The sequence below is a fragment of the Carassius auratus genome, chromosome 13, assembly GCF_003368295.1.
Source record: "Carassius auratus strain Wakin chromosome 13, ASM336829v1, whole genome shotgun sequence".
Taxonomy (NCBI): Eukaryota; Metazoa; Chordata; class Actinopteri; order Cypriniformes; family Cyprinidae; genus Carassius; species Carassius auratus.
This window is the reverse complement of record NC_039255.1, coordinates 2,402,064-2,415,369: the sequence shown is the minus strand read 5'-3', so window position 1 is coordinate 2,415,369 and position 13,306 is coordinate 2,402,064. Positions and strand designations below refer to the sequence as shown.

Genomic DNA, 13,306 nt, shown 5'->3' with positions numbered 1-13,306 from the left:
GTACGGTGACAGCTTGACCTCTGATCTCTGGGCCCAGCTGTATTTGTCACTGACTTGCTGCCATGTGAATGAGAACCTAAGCTGCATCAGCAATAAATCACAAATACAGTCGCAGACACAGAGAGGTTCTCATGGCTAGAGTAACACTGAACAGAGCAGAGATTTAATCAGATTTAATGAGATTACAGCAATAACTGGACCGGCTAACACAAGTCTGGAGTCTAAAAGAGCCAACACAGTCAGAATATTCATTACAAATATAAATATTAGATGAAAAACTTACATTTGAAAAACTTAGAACATTAGAAATGTTACCTTGGCAATTATTATTAATAATTAAAAAAATAATACAAAAATGAAATCTAAATAGAAATATTTACAAATTTATGCTCAGTGAAGTTATGTGCAAATCTGTAAACAGCCAATCTTTAATTATTTTATTAGAGTTTCTATATTACATATTTTAGTAAAAAACAAGTTTAATAATTCCAATATTTATGTAGAAAATAAGTAAAATAATAATAATAATAATAATAATAATAATGAAGTTGCAGTTGCCCCTGTTTATAAAGCATAAAGTTATAAAGATGCAACTAGAGTCTCGTTATGTAAATGAGACACAAATAATAGAAAGACTCTATTCTGATGAAGTTTCAAGTTTGTAGACTGCTCTATATATTTTAGTAAAAAGGGATTTAGATTAATTCCAATAATTAAGAATTAGGTCCAACTAAAAGAAAATGTAAAAAAGAAATAAGAAATAAGATTAATGGCCTAATTAAAAAAAAAGTGAAAAAAAAATATATATATAATATAATATAATATATATATATATATATATATATATATATATATATATATATATAATACAGTATAAAGTTGCTTATATAAAGATGTAACTGGCGTTTAATTATGTAAAGCAAATAATCTGCTCTATTGAATCTTCGAGCTTCTAGGCTATTATATATTTTAGAAAAAGGATTTATACAATATTTATACAGTAATTTATACAATAGTTAAGATTTAGGTCCAACTGAAATGAATAAATTAATTAAAAAAAAATATTTTATAGATTTATACTTATTCGCAAACAATTATTTAAAATTAATGTCTTAATGAAGGAAAACACATAAATAAATAAAGAAATAAATAAATAATACTAATTCAAATTTTTTGTTTGTTTTGATTTTGGTACTATTGAAGGGAAAAAAGTTTATGTGAAAATAAAACATAAAATAAAATAAAAAATATTATTAATTCTATATTTTAGTAAAATGATTTATGCAATATTTAATAACTTTTTTAATAGTTTAGATTTAGGTCCAACTGAAGAAAAATGCAAACAAACGAATGAATGAACATTAAAATTAAATTAAAGATGTAAATAAAATGCAAATGAAAATAAAAATGCAAAATAAAAAATGTAAATAAAAATGCAAAAAAAAAAAAGATACACTAATTCCAAAAAATTCAGATTTGGGGGGGGGGAAGACATTAAAATGGTCCCTGACGTGTACAGTATAAAGTTGCTTGCATAAATATGTAACCTGTGTTTCATACGTATTAAATCTTCACACAAACCTGTAAAGAGCCATAGCTGCAGAAAATCAGCACAAGCATCCCGTGGGAAGCCTGAGCGCAGGGTTAAAGGTCAACACCGCGTCAGAGGGTCCGCCCCCCCCCCAGCTTTCACTGCCCGCTGCACAATCCTCTTCCTGCAGCTGAATGCAGCTCAGTCTCGCACCGCAGGAGGAAGTGCTGCTGGCTTTCTTTTCCTCTTTCTCCCTCGTTTCCTTGCCCTGAACCCTGGGCTGCTCTCAGTCGCTGGTTTTCTCCTGCTGTGCTGGATTGAACACGTGAAGGAGCAGCAGAAGAAGCCGCTGGAGGAGGACAGACCCCGTCTAGACCTCCTTCTCCAGAGTCATGGACAGCGACTTTCTCCCTCCTCCTCCGACCTTCAGCCCGGCCGTGCCTCCCTTCGTCAAGCTGGGGCTGACGGTGGCCTACACCATCTTCTACTCGCTGCTGTTTGTGTTCGTGTACGTGCAGCTGTGGCTGGTGCTGAGATACAGACACAAGCGCTTCAGCTACCAGACGGTGTTTCTGTTCTTGTGTCTGCTGTGGGCGGCTCTGCGAGCGCTGCTCTTCTCCTTTTATTTCAGAGACTGCGTGACCGCAAACACACTCGGACCCTTGTCTTTCTGGCTGCTCTACTGTTTCCCCGTCTGCCTGCAGTTCTTCACCCTCAGCCTCATGAATCTGTACTTCGCACAGGTGAGTTCGACAGTAAAGTCTGCTTATAAGACTACAGTCACATGTGCGTTTATGTGTCTATTGTCTTTAGATAAGGAAACAACATTTTTAATACTTGAAACAACTCTCTGTTCCTGGGTTTGTTAGGCAGGATTCATAAAGCATAACTATATTAATTTTAAGGTGAAATTATCTTTCACTGAAACTTATTTGGACACTGAAATAACTTTGCTTTTCAGCTGACATCAGTCCGTCTGATTTATCCAGCAACTGCTCTACTATTATAGATTTTATTTTTAATTGTTCTGTTTTTATTTTCATTTTAGTTACAGTTTTAGTAATCTTTGTTATTTTACTATTATTGAGATGCCATTTAGTTTTTTTGTATTTTGAGTTAGATTTTATTTTTCTGTTTTCTGTTTTAATTTTTCTAAATTTTTTGTAATTTTGTTATTTTAGTATAATTGGTAAACCATTGTAGTTTTGGTTAATTTTCCAAATTAAACCATGTATAGTAACGCATATTTTGTTAATATTTTAAATGAATTTTCTGTTTTTTTCTTTCTTTTAATTTTAGTTAAAATTTAATAATAATTATTTAAACTTTAATTATCAAAGTATAATTATTAAAATAAGAAAATAATTCAGATTTATTACATTTAAAAAAAAATATTATTGGTATACAATTATAGTTTTTATTAATATTTTACATTATATTTTATTTTACAATTTTTATTTTATATTTTCATTTTGTCACGATTTTTACCACGATTTGTTATTATTATTTTATATATATTAGTTCATGTATATTTTATTTCATATAATAAAGATTAAATTAAATTAAATTAAATTAAATTAAATTAAATTAAATTAAATTAAATTAAATTAAATTAAATTAAATTAATGCATTTAGCAGACGCTTTTATCCAAAGCGACTTACAGTGCATTCAAGCTATCAATTTTTACCTATCATGTGTTCCTGGAGATGTTTTTTTAAGGGTTTTAGTTTTAGTTAACGATAATAATTCTGGCCACCTATTAAAATACAGAAAAACTTTTCACCACCCAATCAATATCTGATGGATAAAATAAAAAATGCATGATTGCAAAAATGCATGCATGATTATCGCTGCATAGAAAATAATAATATGACATCGAAGGCAAGGAAAAGCAGCTTGGGTCATTATTGATTCCCACTCACGCTAGTGCTTATATCAGTTCAATATTATGTGTACTGTATACTCTCACAATGCATATTCTTCCAAAAGCAGAATTTAAACTCTTCCTGTTTTTGTTATGATCAAAGCTGCGTATGTAAATGAATCATTGGTGTAGGAGTTCGTGTGAGAGAAAAAGGGAAGTGAAATCATTGGCTGCGGTCTGAAGCGTTTACACTACTCTATAAAAAACACTAGAGGACAAACTGTGAAGTATTTACAGTAAATCACCACTAATACACCACCTACAATAAACAACTGATTTATATGACGATGCATGTTATTTCAAATGTTCAACAAGCACACATGGGTTACTTTTCTCATTTAGTGTACAGTATTAAAGTAATAAAACTAAATTTTGGAGGATTTTCAAAAATAGTCAAAAATAAGTATAATCTTTCTTTCATGCTAATGTCATTTTTAAAGGCTAGATCATGTTGAAAAAGCTCTGTAAGGTAACCTTTTACAGTATAGAATCAGATCTTATGTACTGCTGATCTGTCAGTGTTTATGATGGAGACTGCACTTAAAGTTTTACAATCTGGTTTCTGCTTTGATCCAAATGGTTCGACGAGGGAACTGGTGACTTTTATCATCATACATGTGTCATTCTTGGTTTAATAATTCATGAGTTTAAATGCTTTATGCTTGCAATATTTACACTAACTTATGCCTTGTTTTCTGGTACAGGTCATTTTCAAGGCGAAGTCTAAATATTCACCAGAACTTCAGAAGTACAGGTGAATAACTTCTATACTCCTAAACTACTTATTTTAAAAGTAATATTTGTTTTCACAGCTTTGGAATAATCTACCCCAAAATCTCTCCAGATATTCATAACTCACTTATTAATGCTGTTTTGGTTTCTTTTGCTGATGTATTTGTATTATGTATTATGATTGTAAATTATGTATCTGTAATGCAACCTGGAGGTATTGTTATTATTATGTTATCTGACTAAAAATCTAGTTTATGGAGAAAAAAAAATGTTTTTACTATAATCAAAATTTTAAAAAATTATGTCTGATTGGCTGCTGTCAGGTTAGAATAAAAAGGTAAATAATAAAAAAAAAACTATAATTTAATATAATGTTAATTTATAACGTTATTTTTAAACATAATAATGTTTAATATACTTTATAATTGTTTTATAGAAAAAAGCAGAATATTTTTTTCAATAATTAGCATCAAGATATTATATTTTTATTAATATTATAAATATGTTATTTTATATTTTCTGCTTTAATTAGAATTTTATCATTATTTAATTCAGCTATTGTCATTTTAAATAGTTTTAAATATACTGTATACATTTTTATAGATAAAGCAGAATAATATCTTTTTTAATAATTAGTATCAAGATATTATATTTTATTCATATTTTATATATTTCCTGTTTTAATTAGACTTTTATATTTATTATTTAATTCAGTTTTTGTCATTTTAAATAAACTTCTTTATTTTTATATATAAAGCAGAATAATATTTTTTTTAAATAATTAGTATCAAGGTATGATTATATTTTTAGTAATATTTTAAATTAGTTATTACATTTATATTTCCTGTTTTAAGTAGAATTTTACCATTGTTATTTAGTTAAATTGTCATTTTCAATAGATTTATATATATAATATATGTTCCTTTGTCAAGTACCTGTAATAAAAAGTTATTTATTATGTATTTTTTATGTGTAATATTTTATTACAATTAATGTTTATTTTGTTTCAAGTACCGGACATGATATTTTATTAGGTTCTGCATATGCATGTGGTTTACCTGATTCAGTGTTTGATGTATTGTGCACACGTCAGGCTGCCGCTGTACCTGCTCTTCCTGTGCATCAGCTTCCTCTTCCTGCTGGTGAACCTGACCTGTGCTCTGCTGGTGAAGATGCAGACCAAGGCCGACACAGAGACTGTAGTGCTGGTGCGTGTGGCCATCAACGACACGCTGTTCGTCCTCTGCGCCGTCTCACTCGCACTGTGTCTCTATAAGATCGCCAAGATGTCTCTGGCCAACATCTACCTGGAGTCCAAGGTAAAGACAGGAATATACTACAGTATACACAGAAGACAAGACAGGTGTGTGTGTGTGTGTGTGTGTGTGTTTTGGTTGTTTGTTCACAAGTCTTTGAACCCTGAAATCTCATCAGGACAAAGCATTTTAATGAGTTTACCAGAAAGAGAAAGGGAGCCTGGAAAAACATTTACAGAAATATTTTTTATATACATTATCTTTTTCAGTCTTTGAAAGCTTGTTGTCTTTTAGCAATGTGCCAGTCTTCCCAGGTCCACTGTGTGTCCATTTAAAGAGGCTGCACTGGACCGCTGGACACTTTCCTAACTTTGCTTAAACACTTTTTGATGCTATGCATATCAGGGTTATTATTGCTAACTAAAACTAAAAACATAAACATTAAAAAATTGTTACTTGATATTAAATAAACATTAACAGAAAGTGAATAATATATATATATATATATATATATATATATATATATATATATATATATATATATATATATATATATATATATATATATATAAGCTACCCACCAGGGTCATTACAGTAAACTAAAATGATAAATAAATAAATTATTATTTTCGTTACTTAAAATTAAACAAACTTAAATGTATGCCTAGATAACATTTGCCATTTACATTTCGTTTAACTTGATTTAAAAAAAAAAAAAAAAAGACAACTTCCAATGAACATTTCAAACAGTCAAATAAGCTTTAAACTCGATGATAACGCACAATATTTCCATCTCCTCACCTGAATATGTTCTAGATGTGTGTTGGATGTTATCTTTGGAATGGAAACATGGATATTTTATGTGTAAACATCATACTTTTTGTCTTATTTCAGTGAATGTCAAAAAAACTAGCGAGTTAAATCAGTAGAAGTGTAAACATGACTGAAGACGTCAAAAGCAGAGCGACAGAACCGATTCAATTGAGTGAGTCATTTCCGCTGGAACCGCTCCGATTGATTCAATCTCGCGACTTCGATCGTTCAGTTCAAGCGATTCACTTTCAAAAATCAGTTCAAAAGTGCCTTTGATTTTCGAATTGCGACATCGCTTGTAATGATTTTAAAAAGTACGTAGTAAAGGGTGAAACTGAGCTTTTTGAAACGCAAAATGATTCAATGTTTCGGCGAGCTCCAATCGGATCGCGTATTGTGAATCATTTAGCAAAAGCTACTGGGCATGCGCACATCAATAAAGCGTAATTTTCCTCACACTGTACATTAATTACTATTTTTGCATTATTGTAAGGGGTAGGGTAGGGTAGGTTTAGGCTTGGGAAGGCGTAGCCTTTAATAAAACAAAATCTAATAAGTAGAAAATGAAATACACAAATACAAATCCCTTTTGGGTTCTTATAATTAATCATGGCTTTATTATAGAAAACGTAAAACTTTAAGTATGTTGTTTGACCTCTTCATATTTAAAGAGAAATCTATAGTTTCCAAAGTTGGACATCGCTTTTTATATATATATATATATATATATATATATATATATATATATATATATAAACAATAATGATATAAACAATAAAATATTATATATATATATATATATATATATATATATATATATATATATATATATATATAAATTACTAAACTAAAACAAATGCAATTGCAATTGCAAAGTTGTGAAATATAGAACCAGTTATACACTATATCCAATTTATATAGTTCATGTCACATTTTTTTTTTATATACATTCTCAAGTAAAACAAGATTATTTCATGTTAAACTGAGTTTTAGTTAACAGTTTAAACACTCACAGAGAGGAATAGATCATAAAGTCAATGTGAATCACTGCTCAAAAACAGTATGTTTCTTCCACAGTAAAAATACTTGAATGATCAGAACTGATTCTAAACTGAACGTCTCATGTTTTCTGTCCAGGGAACATCCGTGTGTCAGGTGACTCTGATCGGAGCGACGGTGATCCTGCTGTACTCGTCCCGTGCGTGTTATAACCTCGTGGTGCTGGCACTGGCAAAAGTCAAGAGCATCCACTCATTTGACTACGACTGGTACAACGTATCAGACCAAGTATGTTCAACACAGTTGTTTTGATAAAGTGAACATGATGCATTTGTGGTTTCAACATTATTAGCTCGTCAGACATTCTTCTTGAAAATAAAACAGGTGTCATCTGTATGCAAAGTGACCCAAATTTGTTTTTTGACCTCTGAAGATGTGTGCAGTTTAAGTGTTTACTCCTGGAGCCACACTGAGATCAACATTTTGTGCTCGATTTGTGACCCTGGAGCACAAAAGCAGTCTTAAGTCTCTGAGGAATATTTGTAGCAATAGCCAAAAATACACTGGGTCAAAATTATTGATTTTTCTTTCATGCCAAAAATCATTAGGATATTAAGTAAAGATCATGTTCCTTGAAGATATTAAGTAGGGATGCACCGAAATGAAAATTCTTGGCCGAAACCGAAATCCGAAAAAGAGGAAACCAAGGCCGAAAACCGAAACACAGAAAGAAATTATGCCAATTATTAGTACCATTGCATTTATGGCTATGACTGTACTAACTTTACTAATTAATTTAACACATTGCAACAATGGACAGTATAAAATAAAATTCTAACTAAAATGTTATCTTTACCCTACTTATGTAGCCTACATTAAATAATTATGTACAGGCCTACTGGCCTCCAGAAAGGTTTTAAAATTAAATGTTCTCTCATAAAAACAAAGTGCATTAAGGTCAAGTGCATTTTTTTTTCTCTATAGGACTACTACAAGAAAGTGCATTATTTCTCCATAGGCAAGAGGGTTATCACTTCTGGGGATGGGGACTTCAGACAGATAACCATCTAGCTGTTGAGCGGTTGAGCTTGTCATCTGCCTGACATTTGAGAAAGATTTGAGAGAGTGTATTTAAATAGGGCCAGGGAATAAATAAATAAAATTATATAAAAAAAGACAAATCTAGCAGAAATATGGTTACAATCTGATAGTCACATATAAGAACAGAATAGACTATGTAAATGCAAGTCTCCATACAGTATGCAGTTCACTATTTGATGCAAGATTAAAAGCCATCATTAAAAATGTCCTTAAAGCAACACTATGTAACATTTTTTACCAAAAAATTTTTTTTCCAAAATCGTTTCAGTGGTTCATCAAGATGTAACAGGGTGAAAGGCACTTGATGCTAAGTGATTAACAAAGTTGGTAGCTAATTTATATGTAGTTTTCAAATTTAAATAATCATTAATTCTTCTCTATTTAGACCAAATCAATCAATCAAATCAAGGAATACATTTGGAAAATCTTGAATAAATTATGAAAATTTTCATTTTTGACAGCTATGGCTCTAGGCCTACTACCGGAGACGTTTTTTTCCACTTTTTTTTTAAATCGAATATTAATTTTCACCTTCGAAATTCGTCGTTTTAAAACTATTCGAATATATATTCGAATTTAGAATATTCGTTGACAGCCCTATCGCAATCCAATGACAGGGACGCACATTTTGAAAGACAATAGCCCTATGGGATGCATTTTGAATGTCCAATAGTCCTCAAATAACATTATACTCCAGTTTTGTTTAGTTAACAAAAACTAACTAAACACCATCAGTGATGAGTGCGCTAAGGCAGACCAAACCATTTCATGCAGATACAGGGGGGTGGTCGGTCAATAAGGATGTTTTATTTTTGGGTCAAAAAATCGAGTTCACATAAACACCTAAACATTCAAGGAAAACGTAATTAGAACTAGCTACTAAATTAGTTAAAAATGCCTATCCATATACAGCTATGATTCGCGAACCCCAAACTGACTCAAATGATTCGCGAACCAGCTCCGAACTCCCGAAATTACTCAAATGATTCACGATCCGAACTCCCAAAACTGACTCAAATGATTCGCGAACCCGCTTTGAACTCCCGATCTGGTTCAAATGATTCGCGAACACGATTTGAACTCCCGAACTGGTTCAAATGATTCGCGAACCCGCTACGAACTCCCGAACTGATCCAAATGATTCGCGATCCCGCTCCGAACTCTCGAACTGACTCAAATGATTCGCGAAGCCGCTCCGAACTCTCAAACTGACTCAAATTATTTGCGATCCCCAAATTTACTCAATTGATTCGCAAACCCCAACTGACTCAAATGATTCGCTACTCCCGAACTGACTCAAATGATTCGCTACTCCCGAACTGACTCAAATGATTCGCGATCCCGCTCCGAGGTCCCGAACTTACTCAAATGATTCTGGAAATATTTTTTTCCCATTCATTTTCTCCACAGGTATTTCAATTCCAAGAAATGTTAATTAATTTTATTTAATGAGGCAATGCATTACTCTTCCCAGAGTCGTGCAAATAATTTGAATAAGTTGTACAGTCATTGATTTGATTTTAATATTTCCAGTGTCATTTTGACCTACTTGTATATATGCATTCATGGTATTTAATATTTTGGCTTTCATTATTAATCATGTTTTTCTTTTTTTAGCTTTATTATGGACGAAGAAAATTAAGTTGGGGATTTTTTTTTTGGTTTTTGTTTTCATACTAAAGTGTGTCTTGCAGAATTTGGCTATTTTGATGATTTTTTGATGATGTTGCAGGCAGATCTGAAGTCGATGTTGGGCGACGCTGGATATGTGGTTTTTGGGGTGATCCTGTTTGTTTGGGAGCTGCTGCCCACTTCACTAGTGGTCTTCATTTTCAGAGTCCGAAAGCCGGCTCAGGATCGAGTATGAGATTTATCATCTTTCAATTAAATTTCCAGTTCTTAACATACAATACTTAAATTGCCATTCAAAAGTTTGGGGTTAATAAAAAAATATAAAAAAATAAAAAGTGTGAGCAAGGATGCATTATAAAGTGACAATAAAGACATTTATAATGTTATAAAAAAGATTTCTATTTCAAATAAATGCACATTCATCATAGTTCTATTCATCATAAAATCCTGAAAATGTAAATGTATCACAGCCTCCACAAAAATATTGTGCACCACAACTGTTTTTAACATCGATGATAATCAGAAATGTTTCTTGAATCATTAGAATGATTTCTGAAGATCATGTGACACTGAAGACTGGAGGAATGATGCTGAAAATACAGCGGAGCATCACAGAAATAAATTACACTTTAACAGAGATTCACATAGAAAACAGCTGTTTTGAATTGTAATATTTCAAAAAATTACTGTGTTTTTAAAGAAAATAAATCCAGCCCTGATGAGCACAAGAGACTCGAAAAAATCCTACCGACCCCAAACTTTTGAACGGTAGTGTACATATATACAGTGATATACAATATAATGCTGAAGACTCTCTCTTTGGCTTGTAGAGTGTGTCAGTGATCCCCGGCCACATGTTCTCATCAAGAGCTTATTTCTTTGACAACCCGCGGCGTTACGACAGCGATGATGATCTCGCGTGGAGTATCATCCCACAAAACATTCAAGCCAGGTATGACAGCACTCAGTCTAAAATTAATCACTATATTTAATAATCTACTACATGCCATCTGATTTATAGTTTATTTATTTAATCAAGTAAAACATCTTTTAGTCATTGTACAAACGTCCACCTTCAGCTCGAGCTTCACGTGTCTTTTTGCTGTCAAATCTTTACTGCTTTTTATTATCTTAAGTAAACGTAAGAATAACTTTGATATTTCAAGATGAACACGTACTGGACTGAAGCATCTTAGATTTACTTATTTCGTGTTTTTTTTTTTTTTTTTTTTTTTTTTTTTTAGAAAAACCATGTTTAGATGTACCAAATAGCATTCAGAACTTGCTTTATTTACTTTCCTGTTTGCATATTCTTGGTTTTATTGTCTACAACTAATCTGTATTAAAAAAAAGTAATCAGAAATGACATACTTCAGCTTAAAATTTTCAAAGGAAAGCACTGCTCTAAAACGCCATGCATTGAATGTATTAATCTGACCATAAAGGGTTAATTAATGAAATATTGCTTTGCTTCACAGTCTTACGCCGGACAGTTATGATTGGGGTTGTCGAAGCAACAGTTTCAACACAAACGCTGAAGGAGAAGAGTCCCATCTAGCACCAGAGGAGTTGTATCCCCACTAAAACATTCCCAATGAGGGGTGGTTTTATTTTGCACATTTCCTATCACTGATGGGTAATATTTCATACCACTGATGCCTTTACTGCTATTTATTACGTTATTTAGAACAACAGTACAGCTTTGGAAGCAAAACTACCAATCATTTTCTCCAAAAAGAAAAAGAAACTAATGTGCAAAAGTTTCTTTGTATAAATGTGATTTCAAATGCACTACTCAGAGATCAATCAGATAAGTTTCGCTCACTCCCATGATGCATTGCGAATTATTTGATCGAGTCGACCTCCCTACGTTCTACATAGTAGTACTTGTATATTTAAATATTTTTTGTGTGTTTGTAGTAAATATTTATATTTTGCATTTAAATTTTTTTATTTAAATATAAATCTACAAATTCAGCACTTAAAATCAATGACTGTACAACTTATTCAAATTATTTGCAATGACTCATTAAATAAAATTAATTCACATTTCTTGGAATTGAAATACTTGTGGAGAAAATGAATGGGAAAAATATTTCCAGAATCAGTGCTACTGAAAATGTGGCTGTTCATTGTAGCGTTCAGTTCTTTCGACTTTTAGGCCAGTAGTTCCTATTTCAGATGAATTACTCTATACAAGCTATTTTTCTGAGTTTGCACTGTCAGTTATATACAGAAGAATATATATGAATTAATATATTGAGTATACTAGATAAGTATGATAACTTTCCACTTTGTGAAATGTAGATTTTATTGCCATTTTTGTATCGCTGCTCCATAAACAAATCATTTTCTTCATTCCAGTTCTGTTCAGATTCGGGACACAAACCTGTTTAAAAAAGATTGATGAAGGAAATAACTTCATATTCACTTGGCCTGAACTGTGAAAACATTGTTGACACTCTCCTATTGAACATTTAGATGAAAACACAATAAAAAGTATATATTTTTAAATGTTGAGAGATGAATAAAGGGGTTCGGTTTGTTGACCATTGTTTTTATCAATGCATTTTTAGTGTTTGATTGTACGGTTTGTAGCTTTTGCACTTTGTAAAACTTTGTTTTCTACATTAATAAAAGTTAAATTCTCTATATTACAGACATTGAGATCACTTGTCTAGAGATTGAATGAAACCTATTGCAGATTGACACAGACTGTTTATCATTGCATCAGTGTCTCATCAGTGGATGCTCTGCAGTGAATGGGTGCCGTCAAAATGAGAGCAGATAAAAACATCACAATAATCCACAGCACTCCAGTCCATCAGTTAACATCTGGAGAAGACAAAAAATGAAACAAATCCAGCATTAAGATGTTTTTAACTTCAAAATGATGTTTCCGGCATATCATTTTCTCAATGAGTCTCATTCTGACGGCACCCATTCACTGCAGAGCAAGTGAATGGGAAGTTTAGACACACATAGCATTAGCATTAGCTCATCTATAATAAAAGAGTGTTGTCCTTGAGTCTAATGCCTCCGTTCATTCAGATGTACAAAAAAGCTTTAGGGCTCATAGTGATGTGTGCAATCACAGTTGGCCTTTGTTACTCTGGTAAATGAAAGCTACATACATAAACTCAAATATAATACAGTAGTTCCAGGACACTGATTTGAACTATCCCTTTAACCAGCAAATACATACGACTTAGGTGCCCTTGAGCAAGGCATCGAACCCCCAACTGCTCCCCGGGCGCCGCAGCATAAATGGCTGCCCACTGCTCCGGGTGTGTGCTCACAGTGTGTGTGTGTGTGTG

The 13,306-nt window shown here is 32.2% G+C and overlaps 1 protein-coding gene across 1 annotated transcript; it reads left to right on the top strand.

The window, feature by feature from the left end:
- The first annotated feature begins 1,479 nt into the window (after positions 1-1,479).
- Positions 1,480-12,782, top strand: LOC113112330 (integral membrane protein GPR137B-like). The gene is made up of 7 exons (XM_026277795.1): positions 1,480-2,274; positions 4,161-4,210; positions 5,282-5,507; positions 7,395-7,544; positions 10,090-10,218; positions 10,820-10,941; positions 11,468-12,782. The coding sequence occupies exons 1-7, from the start codon at positions 1,924-1,926 to the stop codon at positions 11,571-11,573; spliced, it is 1,134 nt and encodes a 377-aa protein (XP_026133580.1). The 5' UTR covers positions 1,480-1,923; the 3' UTR covers positions 11,574-12,782.
- Positions 12,783-13,306: the final 524 nt, after the last annotated feature.

Excerpts from the sequence above, each read along its gene's own strand:
- LOC113112330 (XM_026277795.1), top strand. The coding sequence starts at position 1,924 with ATGGACAGCGACTTTCTCCCTCCTCCTCCGACCTTCAGCCCGGCCGTG. Across the intron at positions 2,275-4,160 it reads TGAATCTGTACTTCGCACAG|GTCATTTTCAAGGCGAAGTC; the intron begins GTGAGTTCGACA and ends TTTCTGGTACAG. Across the intron at positions 10,219-10,819 it reads GAAAGCCGGCTCAGGATCGA|AGTGTGTCAGTGATCCCCGG; the intron begins GTATGAGATTTA and ends TTTGGCTTGTAG.